Source organism: Schistocerca serialis, chromosome 5 (genome assembly GCF_023864345.2).
Source record: "Schistocerca serialis cubense isolate TAMUIC-IGC-003099 chromosome 5, iqSchSeri2.2, whole genome shotgun sequence".
NCBI lineage: Eukaryota > Metazoa > Arthropoda > Insecta > Orthoptera > Acrididae > Schistocerca > Schistocerca serialis.
The window spans coordinates 239,863,299-239,890,603 of record NC_064642.1 but is presented as its reverse complement, the minus strand read 5'-3'; the positions used below and the strand labels follow the sequence as shown (position 1 = coordinate 239,890,603).

At 42.6% G+C, this 27,305-nt stretch overlaps 1 protein-coding gene across 1 annotated transcript in view; it reads left to right on the top strand.

Moving 5' to 3' along the window:
• LOC126481450 (venom allergen 5-like) overlaps positions 1-27,305 on the top strand; it is a 106,002-nt gene that overhangs the window by 33,257 nt on the left and 45,440 nt on the right. Inside the window, exon 2 of the mRNA XM_050105221.1 lies at positions 15,538-15,649. Within this exon, the coding sequence (XP_049961178.1) occupies positions 15,538-15,649 (112 nt within the window). The remainder of the gene's footprint in view (positions 1-15,537; positions 15,650-27,305) is intronic.

The following is a 27,305-nucleotide window of genomic DNA, read 5'->3' as shown; positions in this document are numbered from 1 at the left end:
TGGAGACGTGTCGTCTTCAGCGATGAGAGTCGCTTCTGCCTTGGTGCCAATGATGGTCGTATGCGTGTTTGGCGCCGTGCAGGTGAGCGCCACAATCAGGATTGCATACGACCGAGGCACACAGGGCCAACACCCGGCATCATGGTGTGGGAAACGATCTCCTACACTGGCCGTACACCACTGGTGATCATCGAGGGGACACTGAATAGTGCACGGTACATCCAAACCGTCATCGAACCCATCGTTCTACCATTCCTAGACCGGCAAGGGAACTTGCTGTTCCAACAGGACAATGCACGTCCGCATGTATCCCGTGCCACCCAACGTGCTCTAGAAGGTGTAAGTCAACTACCCTGGCCAGCAAGATCTCCGGATCTGTCCCCCATTGAGCATGTTTGGGACTGGATGAAGCGTCGTCTCACGCGGTCTGCACGTCCAGCACGAACGCTGGTCCAACTGAGGCGCCAGGTGGAAATGGCATGGCAAGCCGTTCCACAGGACTACATCCAGCATCTCTACGATCGTCTCCATAGGAGAATAGCAGCCTGCATTGCTGCGAAAGGTGGATATACAATGTACTAGTGCCGACATTGTGCATGCTCTGTTGCCTGTGTCTATGTGCCTGTGGTTCTGTCAGTGTGATCATGTGATGTATCTGACCCCAGGAATGTGTCAATAAAGTTTCCCCTTCCTGGGACAATGAATTCACGGTGTTCTTATTTCAATTTCCAGGAGTGTACATGACGCTGAAATTTGCTTTGCAGAAGTTGGTTGCGATGTCTTGCTGATTGTTGCTGAGAGAACGCGATAGTGCGTCTGCTACAATATTTTGTGTGCCGGGAATGTGAACAATTGTAAAATTAAATTCCTGTAAATAAAGTTTCCATCTGCTTAATCTGTCGTGTGTAAATTTAGCGGAAAGTAAAAACTGTATAGCTCTATGATCTGTGTAAACGGTAGTGTGTCTTCCATAAAGAAAATGCCGAAATCTCGTAAATGCCCATACAACACATAATGTTTCAAGTTCTGTAACAGAATAATTGCGTTCAGCAGGTGACAGAATGCGACTTGCAAAGGCGATGTTTTTAATTACTGTAGTACCATCTTCTTCAATTTCATGAAAAATGTGTACGCCTAAAGCGGTGTTAGAACTGTCGGTGGCAATGGAAAAATTTCTAGTAAGATCTGAATGTGATAAAAGTGGTGCATTCAACAAAGCTTATTTCAGATTCATAAATTCAGAATGTGCTTGCCTATCCCAGGATCAAATAGTGTTTTTACCCGTCAATTGACATAATCTAGGGGTGTCTAAAGCAGAGTAATGAATAAATTTACGAAAAAAGTTAATTAAACCCAAAAGCTGCGTAGTTGTTTCTTCGTCATAGGAACAGTAACGTCACGTAAAGCTTGAAGTTCTTCCGGGTCAGGCGCAATGCCTTCTGCTGAAATTACATGTCCAAGAAATTTTATAGAAGTTTTGCCAAAGTGCGATTTACTGAGATTAATTGTGATCCCTTGTGCACGAAAAGTTTGCAACAGTTGTTCAAGAATCAGATTGTGTTCAGACCAGTTAGCTTCTGCAATAAGAATGTCGTCTACGTACGTTGTGATTGTGTCTTTAAGTTCTGTCGGAAGTATACTATTCAAACCGCGAGTAAATACTGCTGAAGAAATAGTTAAACCGAACGGTAATTTACAAAATTGATAACAGTCACCAAAACAGAGAAAAGCCGTGTACTTTCTGCAGTTCGGATGGAGTTGAATTTGCCAAAATCCCGATTTCAAATCTAATGTGGAATAAATAGCAGTACCATGAAATTTCTGTAGAAGGTCTTCTAGTGTTTGTCGGCGATCTGTTTCATTAATAATAATGTCGTTGATATGACGCGAATCAAGTACGAGACGAAGTGAACCATCCGTTTTCTTAACAATATGGAGTGGATTTATGTACGGACCTACTGCCGGTTCAATATTACCTTGGTCAAGCATAGCTTGCAATTCTTTCTTAACTCGTTCTCTATGAATATACGGAATGGGATAATGTTTGGCTTTAAATGTGTCGTGCTGTTTAACCTGAAATTCATACATAAAACCGGACATAGTACCAGGGACGTTGTCAAAAACTGGAGCTTGCTGTAAAAGAATCTTGCGTAGTTGCGTGCGTTCGTCGTCTGTATTTCCACTGCTCTGTTTAACTTTATCAGAAATCATTAGCATAACGTCATAGTCAGCTTCGTCTGGAGTATTATAGTTGTGTACGTACGTATCTGTGAACGATGTGGAATGACAGTCTATGTCACGTGATCCGGAAATGACCGTTGTACGATTAATTGTTTGTTCTTCTGCGGATAAAGAGTTCTGAAATTCTAAAGCCAGTTGTACATTTTCATCCTTTAACATTAAATAGGAGTTTTGAAAGTCAATAATTGCGTCCTTTGTACCAGAAAATTCGTACCTAAAATAACGTCTGTTGTCAATAAGGGAACAATCCAAAAATTTGAGTGAAATGTATGACCTGCAATACAAAATGATAAATGTGTCTGTAATTTTACATCTACTCCTTTACCAGATACTCCTCCTTTTACTTTAGTTTTGCCTAATGGTAACGTAGGATAGGTATTCTCTTTGTTACATTCGTTGAAAGTTTCCTCATTTATAACTGACATAGGTGATCCAGAATCGATTACTGCTGAAAATTTGGATGATCCAATTTTTACTTCAATGACAGGGTGTGAAATGGTTTTTTGAATAACCGGTCTTTCCTGCAAAAGAGTGTCTCGGATGTCGTCAAAAGTAATAACATTTTCGTGAACAAGATTCTGCATGTCAAAAGCATTGCTTGCGTTGCTGGAAGATGCAACCTGTACTGTATTTAGTCAAATTCTATTTGAAGTGCTATTATTTTCGGGAGGATGCTGTGGCATTTCCACTATTTTTACTGTTCTGTTATTTCTTCCTGACGTATTACGTTCGGGATGATATCTACTGTCTGGTTCATTCATGATAATTTGTTGTTGCGGATGATTTTGGTGCTGGTAAGCCCGACTGTTATTAAACGTACACTGAAAATTGTGCTCATTACTTTTACGTCTGTCATGATAGTCATTTGTATACGGTGCATTGCGATAGGAATTGAAATGGTGTGTTTTCTGTACGTACTGATTCCCTTGTTGCTGTGCGTTACTATTTGTTGGAGCTGACGCTATACGTGTAGGCAGCGAAACATTAAAGCTTGGTTGACCCTGCAGACTGCATTGTTGGTTAGGTATGCTAACCGGCTGGTTTTGTTGCTGTTGTGGGGAAAAACCTCTATTGTTACCAAAATGCGTTTGCTGTTGCTGATAATTTTACACATACTGATGATTAAATTTTTGTCTGGTATTAAAGTTCTCGTGGTTGTCATTTCTGGAGCGTCTAATGAAAACTGTCACTTTCGGTAAAACTCGTCATATCAGATTTCTTTACACATTCCTAATACTAGATAGATCGATAGTTGAAGAGTTGTTTTGATAGAGAAGGCAGCAGTGCAGAAAACTAAAGATGAAATAGCACTACTACGGCTCGGGGCCCTGTGCACGCTACGGCACATATTCATCGAAGCGTAATGAATCCCCTGAGGTCAATTACGCGCTACAAATAAATTTTAGTTTCTGCGTTACAGGCAATGCCAGCGAAAATTCAAAAGCAAATTATTGTATCCATTCCAAAGCGTGACTCTGTGTTCTGTCATTATTAAATACTTTAAATTTTCTCACGGATAGAAAGTGTTTGTAATAAAAATTATCGTCTCTGTATGTCTTAGTAGGTTCAGGATTGCGTAACAATCTGTTTGTCTGTGGTTGTTTGGAGTCTAAGTCACGTACTCTCTGTAAATTACTTAAGTTATACTGGCTGTGTGAGTGTAACAAATGTTCGGAACGTGGCATATGCTGTGACGTATTAGTGACTGAAACATTTTTCATCTCTGTTACTTCTTGTTGTAAAGTTGACAATTTTCTACATAATGTATTATTAGACAAACCTATCTCAGTAATTGTCTGCTGTAAATTTTGGAATTTCGGTGTTTGATTAAACGAAACTGGTGACGTATCGTCTGATTTGGTATCATTATTATTTTCGATAACATCAATACGACTGGCCAATTCATCATATTTTTCAGTCAGTGCTTTTACTTGGTCATCGTTTTTATTATCACAAGCGTTAATTTGTTTTTGTATTTTACGTGTGGTTTCGTTCAATTTTTTAACGTCTGCTTTGATGGCATCAGGATCCTGTATTAATTCCAATTTTTCAAGTCTGTTGGTCATTGTCTGAAAGTCTAATGTGTCTGTGTCTGTTTTTGTTTTAAGATCGGAGATTTCATCATGCAGTTCGATATTCAACTGTTTGATTTCGTGCGATACTATAGCAATATTGTTGTCTACGTATGTTTTTGCTTTCGTAAATAATTTACGTTTATCTTCCTGTCTCTGTGCAGTAATTGTTTCCATGACTTGTCGCTTTACTTTATTCTGTTCCTGCATAAATTTACGGTAACGCGTTTCACTATTTTGTAGGTGGTGATTAAAACGCTCGTCAATTTTGCTGTTCTGTTGGTCAAATTTCGCGTCTACTTTTGCATCCAGTGTGCGCGAAAGTTCTGCTGACACTAATTTAAACTCGTCGCGTAACTGTCTTGCGTTTTCAGAGCATTGTTCAGCGACTGCACTAATTTCATCTCTAAGTAATTTAGTTGTGGCTGCATGTGTATTATTTAATTCTTGTGCCACAGATCTAATTTCTTCACTACTGTTCCAAGCACAAGTCTTAATCTCCTCACGTAATTGTTCTTTAGTATCATGACATTGCACGGCAACGGCTGCAATCTGTTCATTAATCTGTTTAAAATTCTCATTAATTTTTTCGATCGACCTGTCTTGTTTTTCATTCAACTGTTTGGAATTGTTGTCTAGTTTTTCATTAAGTTGTTGTTTGAGATTTTCATTATTTTCATTCAGTTGTTGTTTGAGATTTTCACTAAGTTGTTTGAAGTTGTCGTCTTGTTCTTTCTTAGACTGTTTGTAATTGTTGTCTTGTTTTTTATTGTTTTCATTAATTTGTAGCAACAATGCAATAATTTGATCCAAGCCAAAATTAGCGACTCTTTTTTCTATGCTGTGTGTTGCTGTATCTGCATTTGTCACGTTTTCTGTAACCATTTGGTCATTTTCTGATTCTTGAAAAGGTTCGCCAATTGGATGTGCACTGTTGGTTACTACTTTGGAATCAAATAAATCTGATGTATTTTGACTACACTGTTCATTTTCATTAGAAACATTTATCTGTTCGTCATTCAAATTTAGCAAACCGGGTGTGTCAAACTGGGCAGCGTTCATTGTAATTGTCGTTAAATTAACAGAGGACACAATTGAATTTGTTTGTTCATTATTAGGATCATAATCAATGTTAGTGATCGGTACACACTGATTATCTGTAATTAGACGATTATCACTATTACACTGTGTGTCGCAATTATTATCGGTCAAATTATTTGAGTCGGCTATTTCACTCATTGCACATCGCGATGTACTGTTAACAGTTATTCGCGGCATTTTTCACAAATCTAAATTAATCACAAAATGAAACAAAGACAAAGTAAAAAAAATTACAACAAAGAGCAATAAATTGTCGATGATCTATGAAAGAAAGAAAGACAAATTAGTAAATGCGTTGCGCCAGATGCAAACTACATTAAAGTAAATAAGAGCAGATATATGACTACTTCTCAGAGATTCACAAAGAAATACGATCCTGGCCGGATGTCGCCAAGTGTAACCTCCCTGCAAAATTTAAAAATTGCAATTAAAAATAATTATTATGGATAGCGATTCTAATTTTTGTGTGACCTCAGAACAAAATTGGTTCCCATTTATAATGTCCGTGCACAAATGCATACACATTCAATGTACCCACAAAATTCTTTTCTCATTTAATGTAAGCTCGAAACAGAAAAATTCCTAAACCTCAAAATAAAAAATAAATTCAGTAACCTGGTAAATTTGGACGACAGCAGTGCTGCGTCGTGGCCCTGTAAGATCATTCTGAATAAAAAGCAAGAATAATTACCTCAATAAAAAAAACGGCGAATATATCTCCTCTTACCTAATTTTTCTTTTTGCACAGCTCCGTGCAATGCTGGCTTATACATTTGTGATTTGTGAAAGGAAGCAACTGATTTTTTTGAAATGAATGCTTTTTTTTAAAAAATTACTTTATATTACCAAAATTATTATTAGGACATTTTTAAAACATTTGGATGACAGTTCAGATACATTACTAGATATGCGCGACGCTGCTTCTTTACCTTATACAATAATACTCCATCTCCAGATTCCCGACCAGAGCAGACTGCAGACAAGCGCAGACAACCTCAGACTAGCGACTAGCAACAACTAACTGCTACTGTTACACAGTTCGTACTGCAGTCAACACTGCTCTCTGGTCAACGATTCTCATACCACAGTCAGCGCATACCTCTTACAACCATTCTTCCCGTGCCTTACGTGAACATAATTCAGCTAACCGTCAGTTCTTGAACTCCAAACCTACAGACCTTTTGGACTCGGTACAACTCGCTGAGTCCATAATACATCGGTTTCCGAACTGTAAGCCGGGTGGACTTCGTGATGCGTGGACGTCTTTTCGTCGTCGCCACACATCCTTCCGAACTGATGGTTCTAAGCTGTTTGCCAGCAAACCTGACAAAAATTTAGACGTCCTCAAGAGGCATCATCTAATTACCGTGTAGCGCCGCCTGTAACTGCAATACTGGTGTCAATTGACCAAGAGTCTGCAAGTTTGTTTAGGTGTGACGTATTCTGCTGAAGCCCCCCATTGATGATTAGATCCCGCAGAGCTACAAAATTACGCGCACGTTATCTCTATGTTCCATCCATTGTTTCAAAAAGTCCCAGACATGTGCTACGGGATTAAGATAGGGTTGTTAAACGGGCCAATCGATCTGCTGTAGGGCGCCGAAGTGTACGCGTCGATGAGTGTAAAGGGCTGTCTTCGTCTTGGAAGACGGGAGTGTAGTGTTGGCTGAAGAGCCAACACCGTGTTACTAGAGGAGACCGAAATGCACGCGTTTTAGCTCACGCAGGCTGGCGTGAGGAGGGAAGAACTATACTGACGTGAGGTCTGGAACATAACAAGGAATTAGAATTCAGAAAGCGGACGTAATTAGTTTCATACTTAACTTTAATTCATTAATGATGAACGTCGCTCTTGATGGTAGATTCGTCACAATATTATCTGTTCACATAGTACTTATAGTAAATGAATATAGCGCCTTGCTACGTCATAGCAAATGACGTAGCTGAAGGCTATGCTAAACTGTCGTCTCTGCAATTGAGAGCGTATGTAGACAGTGAACCATCGCTAGCAAAGTCGGCTGTACCACTGGGCGAGTGCTAGGGAGTCTCTAGACTAGACCTGCCGTGTGGCGGCGCTCGGTCTGCAATCACTGATGGTGGCGACACGCGGGTCCGACGTATACTAACGGACCGCGGCCGATTTAAAGGCTACCACCTAGCAAGTGTGGTGTCTGGCAGTGACACCACTAGGAGTATCCACAGCACATTCATCATGACGATTAGAAGAAAAGGAATCACAGGATCACAAGAATGCTAAAGTAAACCATTTTCGTTTATGTTCATGGAAACCCAAATGAGCAAAGCGAAGTCATGGTACGAAATCATCACCAAAACATCACAGAACCACCTCCGGCTTGAAATACACTCTTCACACAGCGCTCTGGTTAAATGTGCCATTACACAGTAGTACAGGCGCCAACTCGTTTCAAAACCTAGACGCAATAGAAATAGACAAAGGAGCGCATTTCTACTTAATGACGTATACTTACCCAGCACTGCGGTGGCATTCGAGTCACAAGTCGACATGATACGTGCCGTGACAGTTCCCGACAAACAGAGAACTGAACGACGACACGTTTTACAGACACTGCTTGCATGGCCTGTTTAACATATGACAGCGATTGTGCCCAGTTGATAGGATAAAATTAGATACGTAGCACTCCAGAAGATATACTTATGACATTTTTAACCTGCCTAATCACGCATATCGACTTAAAACTAAACTATTACTGATATTATCCGAAATGGTTGACTACAAAATGTTCTCTTTGTGGGTCCGATGTTGTAAATGGCTCTTCTACTACCTTGCTAGTGTATTTAACGATTTAAAATGTTATGTGATATGAGGCTTTCCCAGCGAATGCGCTGTATACAAGGTTCTCGGGTGTCCAGCCGGATCCGATCGTCGAAGTTCCACAATATTTCGGCGAATAACCGTTCCGCCATCATCAGGTGGTGCTGATGGAATTCCATCGCATTATTCGCCGAAATATCTTGGAACTTCGACGATCGGATCCGGCTGGCCACCCGAGAACCTTGGATACAGATTTAAAATGTATTTGCGTGCGTAAATTTGCGCTTTTTAGTGGACAGTCGTTTTTCTACTGTGCAGCAGTACCACACCGTACAGAATTGTGCTGTAATGCACAGTATTCTGCAATAATGCAGAATATCATGGACATTATTGCGTAATATCGTACTCTAATTAATAAATTAGTTAACAATATATTAAACAATTGCTTAGTTACTCAACTGGAAATTAATCAATAAAAAATGTATTGAGGACTGTTCTGTGGTGAACATTTTGTATGATAACTCTTTGTGCAAGATGTGTGTGCAGCAGGTTCTTATAGGGAGGTGGCAGCTGTGCAGTCAAAATTGTGTGAGGACGTACGCAGTCCGTTTCAGGTGACTGCTGCTAATGGAAAACAAATGCGGTTTACTATATCGAAATTGTGGATGAGGTGGAAACACAATTAATGGAAATGCGACCTATTTGACGTTGCCAGTAAACAGTGGTTTAACGGATCGGTTACATTTGTGGCGAATTCAATCCGCGTTCGTATTATCGTTCATTTTTACACTTTGTGCCTTGTAATAGTGTGATAATATTAATTTTGCCCTAGAACGGCTCGGACTATGGATATCTAGCATTACATAGATTTTATGCGCAAATATTCTCTTAAGAAAAGAAGCATGAAGTATTCTATTGGCTTCTGCCATTTTCGGATCTACACATCCCGAGCTTCCAGAAAATAGCAATTGAAGAAGATAAACATGTGCCACATGATGTAAAACATCTGCCCAGCGACCCTTCTGACAGCGATAATGACGCAAGCGACGAATGTGACCACAATTTCGATTGAAAAATATAAAATATCGAATAATACATTCCAATACATCAATTCCATCTTCTAATTCGTTATTAGCGACCTCAAAATACCTTTGGCTCAATGAAAATGATTAGATGTATGAGCCGCGGTGAACAATGGTGTTCAAAGAGGTACATGACGCCAAATGTCAAATGCATGCATTTCTCTTCGCGGTGTTTGCTCGGAAACTAACGTGGAGCTGCGTTCATTGACAGCAGCATTTTCTATCGCGTTTGAAATCGATTGTCACAGACGAGGCGTGGCACTTGTCTCTGGACCTTGTCGGTTACGTTCCTTATACAGTCACCACTCTTTCGTCACGTTCTATGGCTTCGAGTGGTACAGCATTCCGTGTAGACCCCTTCGACAGTTCGCATTGCTATACTAACAAATTGAGCACTTCATGCCGGGTCGTGCATGGCCACGTCCAAACACGATAGCTCCTTTCAGCCTGTGTCAATTCTTCACATCGACGCATATAACTGAAATGATTTCATACAGCGGACTGGCACATACGCACCACTTAACTGCCATACCGTACATCAGCAATAGAGATTCACGTGACCGCATAGTACCAGTTCTATATTATCTACAGCGCTCCAAAGCGTTCTCTTAATGGTGACGTTCATGACCACACACACTACTTGAAAGACGCACAAAATCCACGATTCTGGAGATATTGTTGTTGTTGTTGTTGTTGTTGCGGTCTTCAGTCCGAAGACTGGTTTAATGCGGCTCCCCATGCTACCCTATCCTGTGCGAGCATCAACATCTCCGAATGACAACTGCAATCTACATCTTTCTGAATCTGCTTACTGTATTCATCTCTTGGTTTCCGTCTACGATTTTTATCCACCATACTTTCCTCAAATAATAAATTGGTGATCTCCTGATGTCTCAGAATGTCTCCTGTCAACAGATCCCTTCTTTTGGTCAAGTTGTGCCACAAATCTCTTGTCTCCCCAATTCCATTCAGTACTTCCTTATTAGTTATGTGATCGATCCATCTAATCTTCAGCATTCTTCTGTACCACCACATTTCGGAAGTTCCTATTCTGTTTTTGTCTAAACTGTTTATCTTCCATGTTTTACTTTCACGCACGGCTACACTCCAGACAAATACCTTCAGAAAAGGCTCCATAACACTTAAATCTATATTCGATGTTAATAGACCCCCCTTCGTCAGACATACTTTTCTTGCCATTCCCAGTCTACATTTTATATCCCCTCTTCGTTCACCATCATCACTTATTTTGCTGCTCAATTAGCAAAAATCATGTACTAATAATCTGATTCCCTTATCATCACCTGATTTAATTCGACTACATTCCATTATCCTTGTTTGGCTTTGTTATATCATCTTTTCAAAACACTGTCCATTCCGTTCAACTGCTCTTCTATGTCCTTTGCTGTCTCTGACGGAATTACAATACCGTCGGCAAACCTCAAAGTTTTTATTGCTTCTCTTGAATTTTAATTCGTACTCCAAATTTTTCTTTGGTTTCCATTACTGCTTGTACAATGTACAGATTGAGTAACTTCCGCTGTGGCCGAGGGCTTCTAGACGCTTCAGTCCGGAACCGCGCTGCTGCTACGGTCGCCGGTTCGACTCCTGCCTCGGGCATGGATGTATGTGATGTCCTTAGGTTAATTAGATTTAAGTAGTTCTAAGTTTAGGGGGCCAATGACCTCAGATGTTAAGTCCCATAGTGCTTAGAGCCATTTGAACCATTTTGAATAACTTCGTGGATAGGCTATAAACCCGTCTCACTCCCTTCTCAGCCACTGCTTCCCTTTTAAGCCCCTCGATTCTTATTACTGACGTCTAGTTTCTGTTCAAGTTGTGAATAGCCTTCCACTCCCTGTATTTTACCCCTGACAGCTTCAGAATTTCAAAGAGAATATTCCAGTCAAAATCTTTTTCTAAGTCCACAAATGCTATAAACACTTACTGGGTTTACAGAAATAAATGTACAAAATTCCATAATTCTAGCCTTCACAGATTGAGAAAAAGATACATTAACTATAAGGAACGTTATTTTAGGAAATGAAATTTAAAGTTTAACCTAACGTTTTTCCTCATGTCACCCCTTCAGAAGGTCCATGATTTGTTCTCAGTGTCCTCTTTCACTTCAAGGCTTCTCTTCTGGTTTCTTGTTTTCTGCCTTCCTTTGTTTATCAGGTCTTTAACTGATTTTTCAGCTGTAGAGAGGCGCTGTAAATCTATTTCAAGATATCTTGAGTGAAATTTTCTACCTAAAAGCCCATTCTCTCTAATATCTTCATCCTCCCTCCGTTCCCATTATTAAATATAATAACTGCATCTTAAATTGCAATTCTCACAACTGCAGCCGATGAAAATGTGGTTTCAGAGCATCGTGTCCATGGGAGCGCGAATTTAGAGACCCATCTGGATTCTGGGTTTTGCCATGAGCAAGTTTTTTTAGAAGTTCCAAATTGACCAGTAATCTGTAAGTGGGCCTCACAACATCCAGGATACAATTTAGAAGCCTCTACTAGTGAATGTAGGAGTTGTTACCCCTCAGCCTGTAGATTTTTACACCAGCGTATGTGACACAGATGGAATGTTCATCTGTTAACAACCCGTGGAAATGTGTAGCCCATACTGCACATTTTACGTCACTTACACTGGAGAGGTTCTGTCCGATACCCTTGTCATAAAACACACGAAGAGTGTCTATAATCTTCTTTGTGAGTCTGTTCTGGCCACCAATGTCCTTTCCATCTTCGAACTCTTACTCTTTGCCCTTCATACCAAATGATCTATGAAATCAAACATCATGTATCATAAACTTCTATAAGTTCGTTTGAAAGTAATCAATGGAATCGTTGTTTACCAAGTTAGTACTCAAGCGTTGCTTTATTAGTGTTTCCAGTAACTGATTGCAAACGACATCATCAACAGTTGTTTCATCTCTTCGCCAATTTATAAGGAATATTGTCATAGTCAACCGACAGCCCGCAAACCAGTTGTAGACCGTGTGTAGGTTTCACTGCTTTTCGCTACGGCTTTCTGGCGTGGCAATGGACAACATCGTCGGCGAACAGCTTCGCGGAGCTGCCACCGTAATCCATTTGATCTTTTATAGGAGGGGAAGTCAAAACGTAAAGTGACTTTTGAGAAGAGTAATATTTATTCTAGTGATGGAACTGAAACACACATTATTCTTCTACATAACATCCGTGTTCAATGCACTTTCTCTAGCGTCTCACAAGTTTTTTGATTCCATCGGAAAAAAGTTTTTTGGTTGAACATTTAACCAGTTTTGCTCTGCATGAATGACTTCTGCATCGGTTGCAAATCCTCTTTCCCTGAGCACTTCCGTCAGTGTTCCAAACATATGGAAATCGCTTGGAGCAGATGCGGAGTGCGTGGCCATGTTCCAGTAATTCGACTCCCAACTCCTTTATTGTTCCAGCAGTCCGTTTATCTCACTGCTGGATGACACTATTTGGATCTGATTGCAGGTTTCAGTTTAGTTCGCAACACATCATAATAGCTCTCACTGTTTACAATTTCGACTCTTGGGGCGAAACGAACGGTTACCAGACCTTCCATGTCCCAGAATATTGTTACCATAATCTTACCAGTTGATGGTCGACATTTAAATTTTTAAACTTCTGGTGATGACGGGTGTTCACAAACCATGCTCGCAGCTTTACTTTCTGTTTCGTGTAGATGCACCCACATTTCGTCCACAGAGACGATTTGCTGTAAAAATCCATCTCCCTCACAATGATAACGAGCCAAATGTTTACGGGAGATCTCAATACTTTGCACCTTACGCTGCGCTGATAGTTCTTTCGATCCCCACCTTGCACATATTTTCAGAAAATTTAGCCTGCCTTGTAAGATGGAATACGCTGAACCATGACTGATATGTAAAATATTGACAATATTGTAAACTGTGATTAGTCTGGTTTCCAACACCACACCCTCAACGACTTCCAAATTGTCCTTAGTTGTTGACGTCGATGGCCTGCCCGATAGTTCCTCGTCACGTGGAGAAGCTCTTATCTGAAACTTCCTGGGAGATAAAAACTGCGTGCCGGACCGAGACTCGAACTCGGGACCTTTGCCTTCTGCGGACAAGTGCTCTACCATCTAAGCTACCCAAGCACGATTCACACCCAGTCCTCACAGCTTCACTTCTGCCAGTACCTCGTCTCCTACCTTCCAATTCTTACAGAAGCTCTCCTGCGAACCTTGCAGAACTAGCACTCCTGAAAGAAAGAATATTGCGGAGACATGGCTTAGCCACAGCCTGGGGGATGTTTACAGAATGAGATTTTCACTCTACAGCGGAGTGTGCGCTGATATGAAACTTCCTGGCAGATTAAAACTGTGTGCCGGACCGAGACACGAACTCGGGACCTTTGCCTTCGGTGGGCAAGTGCTCTACCATCTGAGCTACCCAAACACGACTCACGCATGCTCCGTTCTCGCGGACGACAAAGGTCCTGAGTTCGAGTCTCGGTCCGGCACACAGTTTTAATCTGCCAGGAAGTTTCATATCAGCGCACACTCCGCTGCAGAGTGAAAATCTCATTCTGGAAGTTCTTATCTGTTTGAAGCACTCTGTTCATTCTTAGATTTTGATTCGCGACAAACAGCAGTCATCATATTGCACTTGCATTCCACGAATGATTTCCGCAAATTTAACACCTTCCGAAAACAAAGAGCGAATCACTGCCTTCATTTCCTCCTTGGTGCAGATAGACAATGGAGCTACCACATTTCACGGTCTGCTACAATACAACGACTAACGCGGAAATAAGAGCGACAAGTTGTATAGAACTGTTGCAGACGATAATACTTCGGCCCCGGATACTAGCAGCGTTACCAAGCCCCACGGCGAGAAATTGCAAAAGTCCCTTTACTTTTTGACTTCTCCTCGTATATATTGTAAACAGTAGCTTTCGTTGAGTGCTCCTGAAATTACCTTTACATATGTCAGTTTTGTTCCATTAAGAGCGGCGTGTTGAGTCCTATCTGCAAGATCTTCAGGAATTCAGTCACAAATCTGGTCGTATATCCCATCAGTTCCTACTTCGATCGCTAACTGACAGCATAGAACTGTATCGAATGGTTTCCTCGAGTCAACGAACACGACTTCAGCCTGGGCACCTTGTCCGCGGTGCTCTGGATCTCATGGACGAACAGAGCGAGCTGATTCCCATGCACTGAGGGTGGCGGTGATCACTTATAAATTGCTGTTGTACCACTATCAGTGCTTTTTCCCATTTCATTCACTTATGGAGCGCGGGGAGAATGGCTATTAAAACGCTTCTGAGGTCACTGTGATTAATCTAATCTTGTCCTCACAATATCCACAGGAAGGATATGTAGGGGCTTGTATATTATTTCTAGACTCTACATTTAAAGCTGGTTCTTGAAACTCTGTATGAACGATTTTTCGGGCTAATTTTCTTCTGTATCCAAGTGTCTGTTCAGTTTCTTCAATATCTCTGTGACACCATACTGCGGGTCTTAGAAACATGCCACCGTCTGTTCTGCCCTTCTCTGTATACGTTCAGTATCCCATGTTAGTCCCACAAGGTGCATATCACTTCAGCTGAAGATAGATGTGATTCAGCTTCAAGTTTGTCGAAGAATTCTCATGTCGCCATTCCATGGACTCTCTTTTGTATCCGGTCTTCGTGGTGTAATGACGTCTCATTCCCAGTGGCGAAGGTGTGCAGGAAACTGTCGCCTTCAACTTCGTATTGATCGAATAGATTCCGACAAATTTCCATTCCATGATTTATTTAGTTATTGTCTCGCATAAGTATCAGCAAGGCCCATTGCGAACACATTTTACTGTAGCTTGTATAGCGTTTTGTCATAGGCATAAGACCAACATTTTGCTGTGCACACAATTCGTTTGTCGTAACCTTCTCACCATTACAGATGACTTGATCGAGGAGGTGTTCATTATGTTGAGTGACGCTTCGGCAGGGTCAACCGCTGTGTGGCTTTTCGTCACGTACTTTTCACCATTACTGAAAAGCAGAACCCTACCTCCATTGGTGGAGTTAGTTCAACTGTGAGGAATTCGATGACACGTCTATCTCTTTTACGTTCCTTCTTATCAGACGCCCGTTTAGTAGGCTCTCCTACTGCTGCCATCAGCATTGTTATCCGAATGTTCTTGTACTTAATGCAGAATAGGATAGAAGAACAGTTCTCTGGTAAAAACCGATGTTAAGTTAACGATCTCGTGTTGCAGGATCCGTGCAGCAGCTGTAGCGAGTTTTCTGCTTGTCGCTTTGCTGCCTGGCACGAAGTGCGACAGTAGCTACTGTGACATCTGCAGCGATCACACGCTGTGTATCTACCAGGTGAGCTCCATCGGACTTACGTATATATAGTTCATACCTTTATTTAACCAGGATATGAAATTGCCGAGCGGTTCTAGGCGCTTCAGTCCGGAACCACGCGGGTGGTACGGCCGCAAAGCTCGAATCCTGCCTCGGGCATGGATGTGTGTGATGTCCTTAGGTTAGTTAGGTTTAAGTATTTCTAAGTCCAGGAGATTGATGACATCAGATGTTAAGTCCCATAGTACTTAGAGCCATTTGAACCATTTAGGATATGAAATGTATGTAACAATTCGGATAACAGAACAAAACGGCGTTTAGAAAAGCAATGACAATATTAGACGTTGAATCTATGGTAAAATAAACATTTGTACTAGACAAACGGAAGAGGAGGTTTACAGTTAATGTACCTCGAAAAATGTTATTTTGATTTTAGTGGTGAAATATTTTAGTATATGATGAGTATTTAATATAGTAAACGATTTGCGAATATATGGTACAAGACACAGTCATCTACCGACATATAACTGGCTATATGAATTCGTAGTGTACGTTCTTTCGGACAAGTCGAGATAGTCTGCGCAACTGCGATGAACACTGTGCCCCCAGGTGGTTAACGCACCTGTCTACTAAGCAGAAGATTCCAGGTTCGGCATACATTTTCACTTCCCGCCACTGATTCCGCATAATATCCTGATGCAGCTGACACCGCTAATCCCTTCCCTTTCCTTTCCTTCCCCCCCCCCCCCCCCTCCCCCCGCCAGATAATATGAATGATTGATTGATACAGCGAGTCGCGACAATGAGCTCAAGATTGTGGCCTTTTATCCACATATTTTACTGTCGGTACATACAGTTCTCTGATCAGCCAAAATATAATGACCATAGTTGTACAATGCCTGTATAATTACACGCCTGATGGCATATCGATCTTTCGTTGTAGATACACAAAAGTCTTGCCTCTAGCGGTAATACATTAGGTAGGGCTGCGAGCGAAGAGAAATAATAAACAGGGGACACTACTTTGGATTGTGTGGTATATGGAGATTTTGGTAACATTGGAGACGTACTCGGATAGCCGAATCGATTAAGGCGACCGTTCGCATGAAGAGGGAAATCCGGGTTAGAATTTCGGTGAGGCACAAATTTCCATATGTCGCCACTGAGTTATTTCAGTGCTCCAATGCAGCGAAAGTCGGAAATTTCTTTAGTCAGATGTGATGACCACTGACCATTACGAGACTGAATACCCTCTGGTGGCTGAGATCACGTGATGCGCCAAGGAAAGTATTCAAGCGAGGCAGAGACGAATGGGGAATCATTCTAGCGACAAGACGGACCGCAAAGGGGTAAATCCAGAGATACGAGATGCTCTGCCAAAGGGCAGATGGCTACTGCCGGAGCTTGGGATGGAGTACTTCGACGAAGCTGGTCAGTTGTGGAGTGCTACTGTTGGGGCCATCTGTAGAGAGTGGTTGAAGGTCGATGAAACCGTGAGCAAGCGACTGGGTACCATCACACGATATTACAGACGCTGCAGAATCCTTAAACATGTTCTCAGTTCGAATATAACAAATTTCCTAGAGAGGGAAAAGCTTCTGTCCACAAATCAGCACTGTTTTAAAAAGCTTCGCTTGTGCGGAACTCGGCTGGACCTTTTCTCACATGAAATCCTGCAAACCACGGTTGAAGAGCAACAGGCGGATTATATTGTAACAACGAAAATGCAGGATGCATGTAATTTTTTTCTAAATTGAATGTAAATATTTGTAATTTAAATGCTTTCTTTTAATAAGTAAGGGCATTGCTTCACTGTATGTGTAAATTTAGGTAGAAGTCTGTTGACGTTCCATTGTATTTATCTGTGTCTTACTGTGAAACTTATAAGCTCTGGGAAAAAGCCAAAGAAATTGTTATTTGCATCGACTAGCAACGATAATAGCAGTGCTTGTGCGTTGTAAAATCTTGGGTAGAGAGTTGTTGCGCGGAGCACGCGGAGAGAGAGAGAGAGAGAGAGAGAGAGAGAGAGATAGAGAGAGCGACGGGTTCCAGCGCTTGTAGTGTGCGGAAGTGTGGTGTTTACGCTCCCGCAGTAGAGAGTACCATTTTCGGCGGCATCATGTACGCTCGCCGGCCAGATGTCTAGAGCGGGAGTACGGACAGTGGACGGACGGAAGAGGCTGTATTAGCTACGATTGCACGCTCCTGTAATCAGCTGTGGTCCACAAGATGCTACCTTCTTTAACGACAACAGCAGTTCCAGCAACACAGTTTCGTCGTTGGCTTCGAGTTTCGTCGTATGCACAACACTGAAGTAAGACTGTTCATTGGTAGAAAGTATTAATGGCTAACCCAGCAGCACAACTGAATGTGATTTGATTGATAAAATTTATTTAAATAATAATCAGTCAAATTCAGGGCGATTATGTTCTCATTGCCCCCAGACATTGTTATCAAACAGGATCCTTGTTCCATTTTTTCCCGTATATGCTAAATGAGTGTCATAAGAAACAAATTGAATAGTTAGAGGCAGTTTATTGATGAATAATTCCACTTTTAAGAATTTTAGCCTCAGTCTATTTTCAATTAACTGTTGTACAACAGAGGTGTCAGTATATGACTAAAGTAAAGCAATTTAATTTTTCAAGTTTGAGAATCAATCACTGGAAAAATCCAAATCTAAAGCAATGCACAAATTAAGAGTGCGGAAGTTTTATTTATTTTACATACAGCTTGGAGCACATGGCTGTTTGGTTTGGTACGTATTCTAATGTTTAATTCTGTTCACGTCAGTAAAAAAGATACAGTTGTTCAGACAGTAATACGAAATCCAATTTGCAAAATAAGTAATGGCAAAGTAAAAAGTGCTTGGTTTTTTTCTAAATTTCTTTGATGAAGTTATGTTGAGGTCACTGAAAGTCATTGTTCACATTGTTCACCCTTACTGTTCAACCTATATCTATCTGATCTACCTGACACTTCGTCCAGAAAATACTGCTATGCCGATGACCTGGCTCTAGCCGTCAAACACCAGGAAATGAAGACAACAGAAGAGATTTTAGCCAATGACCTGTCTGCATTAGACAATTACTTCAAAATCTGGAGACCCCAACCCAGTGTGAGTAAAACAGAAGTGTGTTGCTTCCATCTAAATAACCAGTTGGCGAACGTAAAACTGGAGGTAAGTTTCAGAGGCAGAATTCTTCGTCACAATTGGAACCCAAAATATCTTGATGTCATCCTGGATCGTACACTATGCTTCAAACAACACCTTCTTAACTTAGCTCAAAAGCTGAGGACTCGAAACAACATCCTCCATAAGCTATACGTAACTACCTGGGGATCTTCAGCAACCACCCTGCGAACTTCAGCTCTGGGCTTGGTATACTCAAGTGCTGAGTATTGTGCACCTGTTTGGATGAATAGTCATCATACAAGACTTGTTGATACCCAGCTGAATACGACAATGCGCATAATATCTGGCACAATCAGATCTACTCCAGTTTATTGGCTTCCACTGTTAACCGGTATAATGCCTCCTGATCTACGCAGATGTACTGCCCTTATGAGAGAATTCCACAAGATCTTCAGGAATTCTAACCTACCCGTGCATAGCGACCTGCCACTTTTAAATCGCAAGAGACTGAAATCACGTCATCCAACTCTGTGCGATACTGCTGACATGGTTGCTAAGGATTTCAAACCTCTTGAAGAATGGAAAGGTCGGTGGGAAGCAGTGACAGATGTGCACCTGCATAACGTCTTCCCAGGTGCTAAACTTCCAAGTGGATTCGACTTACCACGCAAGACGTGGTCTACTCTCAACAGAATCCGTACCAGCCATGGGCGATGCAGGGATGCTCTCTTTAAGTGGAAGAAGCTGCCTGATCCAGCTTATGACTGCAGGGCTCCATACCAGACTGTTCACCACATTGTCAGTGAATGCAGGATTCGAGCCTATCACGGCGCCAAAGAGGACTTCCTGCTAGCAACTCCAGATGCAGTGCGCTGGATTGAAGGACTGGATATTCAGTTGTAAAGACAAACTAAGTTTCTTGTGTGTCAATATGTACATATGTATATGTAATTTCATGATATGTCTGTATTAGCCATACGCTAAATAAAAATTGTTCACATAACAGAGTTCAGTAATAACATACAGTTGAATTACATATTTTCAAAGAATTACTCAATTGCATTTTTCAAAATTTCATGCCAAACGTAGCGTAAGAGTGACTTCTCACTTTTCTTTGTCATTACATGTTCCCTTAAAATTAGTGTCAAAAAACGTGACAACCTTCAGTTGCCACGTCAGTGTTTAATAATACATGTTTTTGTTTCCCATCATCTTGTACAGGATTTTGGTTGTAAATTTCCCTTGTGGGATGGCGACCGTTAATTATTTCCTTTTCGATCATTAGCGTAACTTTAGGATTCGTGATTCGTGGTACCGCTTTTCTGTCCAGTGTTGTTCGTGAGTGAATGCACAAAATAACTTACATTTTCCAAATTATAGCGCTGTTTGGTTTAATTACTTTTTATTTTTAGCATACTTCATAGGCAGTAAATCAGAAGGGTCGTTTGTACTTTTTCCTCCTACTTATCGGTATCACTTCTTCGGGAAATATAGCCTTATCCAATTTTTAAAAAATCCATTAGGCATACACGCGATCCACGGTCATACTTTATATCGCAAGCAGGATAGATCTATTAGTAAGAGGGAGGTTACCATATATTCCTAGATTTCCGTAAAGCCTCTGACACGGTGCCGCCTTGCTGACTGCTAACGTAGGTACAAGCACACGGAATTGATTCCCTGGTGTACGAGTAGCAGATCGATGAATTCTTACGAAATAAAATCGAGTTTGTTGTCCTCAACGGCGAGCATTCATCAGAGACAAGGGAAATGTGATAGGACTGGTGCTTCTGTTCTGGCGGACATGGTAAGCGACTGTTTGCGACTGTTTGGTGATGATACTGTGGTGTATCTGAAGGTGTCGTTGTTGAGCGACTGTAGGAGGATACAAGATGACATAGACAAAATTTCTGTTGGTGTGATGAATGGCAGCTAGCTCTAAATGTGACAAAAAGTGTAAGTTAATGCGGTTGAGTAGAAGGAGGACATGGAAGAATTTTTAGAGTCGGGTTGCTAGATCTGTTCCCAATAGGTTGGAACAACACGCAAGTATTACGGAGAAGTTTCTGGAACTCAAATAGGAATGCCTGGAGGGAAGGCGACGTTCTGTTCGAGGAGCGCTACTGAGAAAATTCAAAGAACCGGCAGTTGACGCTGACTGCAAAGAGACTCTACTGCCACCAACGTTCATTTCGCTTAAAGACCATGACGGTCAGACTAGAGAGATTAGGGCTCGTACGGAGGCATAAAGACCGTTTTTCCCTCCCTCTATTTGTGAATGGGACAGATAAAGGTAGTGACTACCAGGGGTACAACGTATCTTCTGCCATGCACCATACGGTAGCTTGCGGAGTATGGATGTAGAGGTAGATACAGGACGTGGAGGCATAGGCATGCTCCACGGCACACACCTCCTACAAGTACCCAAACTGACGTAATGAACAGTCAGTTACGATTTCAGTGAGGACACTGCCATCGAGATTGGGCCCTGGATCAGTAGAAACGTTAAAGCATCCCGAACTCTCTTGTGGTTCCCTTTTTAGGTACTCCACGTCGACGTCTGCTCGTAGATACGTATCATTGGTTGGTTTCCCGGCTTTACTTCTCGACGTGACAGTGACGACTCTCCGATGAGGTGCGGGCCTTGTGTTTTTCTATTACTGCGAGTCTTGTAAATATCGCTTTTATTCAGTAATTTGCCCGGCTAAAACTCTCCCCTATTATGATTAAGAAAGCCTACGCCACCTTTGGGAGGGAGTGGGGACATCGAAGAGTAACAAAAGTTCATATTAAGCAGTCCGTAAAACACGTAAACGTTCACTGCAGTTAGCGTGTTAGTTAATGCCTACGCTTCCCGCTAGATGGTGCTGACTTACTACTGAATAGCTTTGGTTGCGTAAAACCTTCACTGATTAGTACTAGGTAAATGAAATAAGTACAACACTCTTGCATTTCACTTTCACTCTATATTCAAGGATTAAGATGGTGATGGATGACGGTCTATTTAAAAGGTTCCTAGCCTAGAGGAATCTAAATAGTCCGCAAATGCCGATATGCAAGCGCTCTACGTCCAGATTCGCAACTAATGGCACACAACACTTTCAAAAGTCCACACGTTAATACGAGGTGCATTCAAGTTCTAAGGCCTCCGATTTTTTTTCTCCGTACTGGAAAGAGATACAAACACGCGCATTGTTTTAAAATGAGGCCGCATTCATTATCAATACGTCCCAGAGATGGCAGCACCATACGGCAAATGGAATTTTACCGCCAGCGGCGAGAATGAGAACTGTTTTAAATACTTAAAATGGCGACGTTTTCCTTACTTGAACAGCTTGCAATCATTCGTTTTCTAAATTTGCGTAGTGTGAAACCAATTGAAATTCATCGACAGTTGAAGGAGACATGTGGTGATGGAGTTATGGATGTGTCGAAAGTGCGTTCGTGGGTACGACAGTTTAATGAAGGCAGAACATCATGTGACAACAAACCGAAACAACCTCGGGCTCGCACAAGCCGGTCTGACGACATGATCGAGAAGGTGGAGAGAATTGTTTTGGGGGATTGCCGAATGACTGTTGAACAGATCGCCTCCAGAGTTGGCATTTCTGTGGGTTCTGTGCACACAATCCTGCATGACGACTTGAAAATGCGAAAAGCGTCATCCAGGTGGGTGCCACGAATTCTGATGTGTTGTATGTTGCCAAGCAATGTTGACGCGCAACGACAGCATGAGTGGGACTTTCTTTTCGTCGGTTGTGACAATGGATGAGACGTGGATGCCATTTTTAAATCTAGAAACAAAGCGCCAGTCAGCTCAATGGAAGCACACAGATTCACCGCCAGTGCTGAAAAAATGATGGTGTCCATGTTCTGGGACAGCGAGGGCGTAATCCTTACCCATTGCATTCCAAAGGGCACTATGGTAACAGGTGAATCCTACGAGAATGTTTTGAAGAACAAATTCCTTCCTGCACTGCAACAAAAACGTCCGGGAAGGGCTGCGCGTGTGCTGTTTCACCAAGACAACGCACCCACACATCGAGCTAACGTTACGCAACAGTTTCTTCGTGATAACAACTTTGAAGTGATTCCTCATGCTCCCTACTCGCCTGACCTGGCTCCTAGTGACTTTTGGCTTTTTCCAACAATGAAAGACACTCTCCGTGGCCGCACATTCACCATCCGTGCTGCTATTGCCTCAGCGATTTTCCAGTGGTCAAAACAGACTCTTAAAGAGGCCTTCGCCGCTGCCATGGAATCATGTCGTCAGCGTTGTGAAAAATGTGCACGTCTGCAGGGCGATTACGTCGAGAAGTAACGCCAGTTTCATCGATTTCGGGTGAGTAGTTAGAAAAAAAAATCGGAGGCCTTAGAACTTGAATGCACCGCGTATCTGAATACCAGTACCTCTGAATTCACTCGTGTCAGCAGATAATTTGAGTTGCTGTCGTCTATATGTCCGTAAAGTTCCAATCTAGCACTAAAGTCCTAAAATCCCCTTAATACTCCGTTGCTACCAACAGTCAGAGATCGTACACTGCATATTCTAACAGTTTATCATGAATCTTAACACGATAAAGTCCAATCTAATTATTGTCTCGCTGACTGACACGGGTTCCCCGCCATTTTAACGAAACAATCAAGGAAAAAAGGCGGCAATAACGACGATCAGGCCTTTTTATAGGTTTTTCATCACAAGAGTTTAACGTCACTGCCTTCTCCATGACGGAGCTTCCGAGGCTTTGCTGTACTTAGACGTTAAACTATTTGCTGATATACTATAATTTTGATCTGCAATTACCGAACTCTGATTCTACACTATTTTCCCCTCTAAAAATTCTATTCTTAATTTTAAATTATTCTTTCTATAGCTTTTATCACTGTAAACTGAACCGAGGTGTTACAACGTATCGTCTTGTGGAATCAATCATGCTTCTTGTTACACCAGCTGGATGGCTGTGTCCGGATACTGCGTCATTCACGGCTGCTCGACACGTGCACTCCGCCGAGGTGGCAGGCCAGTGGAGGCAGTACTATGATATGTAGAACATTCACTAGGGCTTGCATACGACCTGTGATAGTAATACAAGGCACTATGATAGCTGTAAATTAAATGAATACTGCGGGCCACCTGCAACAGTTCGTTTGATGCCTTCCCCGACACTGTGACCTCTACCCGCTAGCTTACTGCGTCACAAAGCTAGAATCGTGCCATACTGGCTTGAGAGACAAAAATCCCGCACCGACGCACTTCCGTGTCTGAAACTTGGTCCATTTAGAAACTAATTCTGAGCTCGCGTGTATTTCACTTCACTCCAGAATTGGTTCAGGAAATAACTCTCATACACTTCACTGGTAGTAAATGAAGCACTAATTAAATTTGACCGTAATTGTGCATTGTCCTCAAGATGTCTTAGCGAACTTAATTTTTGCCTCTTCCGACATTCCTCTAACAAGAAAATCAACTGGATGGCATTTTGTGTCATTTGCGAAACACTTGGTTGTTCCTAAATTAAACCATGGAGCACCCATCAAAGTAGTAGCCTGATTTGCTGATAAAAAATTACTTTCTGTCCTTACGTCTTTAAACTACCGTTTATACTGCACACCTTCTTTAATTAATACAGATTCAAAATGTTATCTACTGTTAAACATCTGTTTCTCACATTCTACTACTCTCCCTGCTAAAGTTTTAACCGCTCTGCCGGCCGCGCTGGCCGTGCGGTTCTAGGCGCTACAGTCCGGAACCGCGGGACTGCTACGGTCGCAGGTTCGAATCCTGCCTTGGGCAGGGATGTGTTTGATGTCCTTAAGTTAGTTAGGTGTAAGTAGTTCTAAGTTCTAGGGGACCGATGACCTAAGATGTTAGGTCCCATAGTGCTCAGAGCCATTTTTTTTTTTAACCGCTTTAGTTGTCACTTCCTCAAACGTATTTTGCCTCAGCATACAATTGTTAACACCACTACCAGGCTCATCCTGAATCTTTCCCAACTTTCCGCCGAAATATTTTTCTATCGCATTGACTCCTCAGAAATTTGCCCAAGTCTGTCTTATAACTTCTAATTTTTGTCGAAAACCCCTCCAACATCTGATTTTTATTTTTCCACCTCATCTTGTACACTTTCTATATTTGAACTGAGCTCAGACTTTCCCTGTTCCGTTTTAGTACTCAGTGCCCCTATGCTAGACTGGATTGTCTCCACATTATAGTTCAAATAAGACAAAACTTCCTTTGACCACGCCATTGAAACAATGTAAATACTACTAAGTTCAGACCTAACTGACCTACTAGCATTATCTGAACTACACAGAATGGGTAATTGCTTAGTCATTGTAAGCTCCAACTCTGATAATGATCCTGTAGGTTCACAGATATTAAAGCCAGCAGCGGAAGTAATGCTGTTGCTGATGGACGAAGTCGCCACCGGTGGCCCTCAATGCCGTTGCCGCCATCGGGATCTCAGCTGCCGCTGGCAGCTGCAGACTCGAACTCAGCATGCCTTAGAGCAGCGTTCTTCTCCACACCAAACTTTTGCTACTGGGTCTCACGCACACAACTGCTACAAACTCGTATGCTTGGAGTCCCCACGCAAATTGCCTATTATGCAATACATTTGGGACCTGCTTCACAGAATATGGTAAATTCTTAGAATTAAAGTCGTAGTTCTAAAGGCATTAAATTATGCAAACCCTTACGCTATAAGCCCCCGCACAAATTACAATTATACACTCCTGGAAATTGAAATAAGAACACCATGAATTCATTGTCCCAGGAAGGGGAAACTTTATTGACACATTCCTGGGGTCAGATACATCACATGATCACACTGACAGAACCACAGGCACATAGACACAGGCAACAGAGCATGCACAATGTCGGCACTAGTACAGTGTATATCCACCTTTCGCAGCAATGCAGGCTGCTATTCTCCCATATAGACGATCGTAGAGATGCTGGATGTAGTCCTGTGGAACGGCTTGCCATGCCATTTCCACCTGGCGCCTCAGTTGGACCAGCGTTCGTGCTGGACGTGCAGACCGCGTGAGACGACGCTTCATTCAGTCCCAAACATGCTCAATGGGGGACAGATCCGGAGATCTAGCTGGCCAGGGTAGTTGACTTACACCTTCTAGAGCACGTTGGGTGGCACGGGATACATGCGGACGTGCATTGTCCTGTTGGAACAGCAACTTCCCTTGCCGGTCTAGGAATGGTAGAACGATGGGTTCGATGACGGTTTGGATGTACCGTGCACTATTCAGTGTCCCCTCGACGATCACCAGTGGTGTACGGCCAGTGTAGGAGATCGCTCCCCACACCATGATGCCGGGTGTTGGCCCTGTGTGCCTCGGTCGTATGCAGTCCTGATTGTGGCGCTCACCTGCACAGCGCCAAACACGCATACGACCATCATTGGCACCAAGGCCGAAGCGACTCTCATCGCTGAAGACGACACGTCTCCATTCGTCCCTCCATTCACGCCTGTCGCGACACCACTGGAGGCGGGCTGCACGATGTTGGGGCGTGAGCGGAAGACGGCGTAACGGTGTGCGGGACCGTAGCCCAGCTTCATGGAGACGGTTGCGAATGGTCCTCGCCGATACCCCAGGAGCAACAGTGTCCCTAATTTGCTGGGAAGTGGCGGTGCGGTCCCCTACGGCACTGCATAGGATCCTACGGTCTTGGCGTGCATCTGCGCGTCGCTGCGGTCCGGTCCCAGGTCGACGGGCACGTGCACCTTCCGCCGACCACTGGCGACAACATCGATGTACTGTGGAGACCTCACGCCCCACGTGTTGAGCAATTCGGCGGTACGTCCACCCGGCCTCCCGCATGCCCACTATACGCCCTCGCTCAAAGTCCGTCAACTGCACATACGGTTCACGTCCAAGCTGTCGCGGCATGCTACCAGTGTTAAAGGCTGCGATGGAGCTCCGTATGCCACGGCATACTGGCTGACACTGACGGCGGCGGTGCACAAATGCTGCGCAGCTAGCGCCATTCAACGGCCAACACCGCGGTTCCTGGTGTGTCCGCTGTGCCGTGCGTGTGATCATTGCTTGTACAGCCCTCTCGCAGTGTCCGGAGCAAGTATGGTGGGTCTGACACACCGGTGTCAATGTGTTCTTTTTTCCATTTCCAGGAGTGTACAATAGATTTGGGACCTGGATCACAGAATATGGTAAAGTAATTCTAATGGGATTAAACTCGTATCCCAGACGACGTCCCAGTTGCAAAGGTACTTAATGGTTGCTGCTGAGTTGTTGCTCTTCTGAACAACACCCCTTACGAGCAAAGCACTTGCGTCTCTACCTGTGCTAACTAGTGCCTTAGGTACTTAGGTGCGCATGGCTCTATTTAAAAAAAATATCTCGGTCTAGTCATTAGGCCAAGCTGCACGCGTTTCTTTTCGTGTCCAGCAACTAACTCGCTGCAAATAATAATCTGTTGCTGTGATTCTGCGTTCCAATAGTCTATGCATTGGCTAGAACAACAAATTAACAAACACAAATATAAAATACTAGATACATGAATAA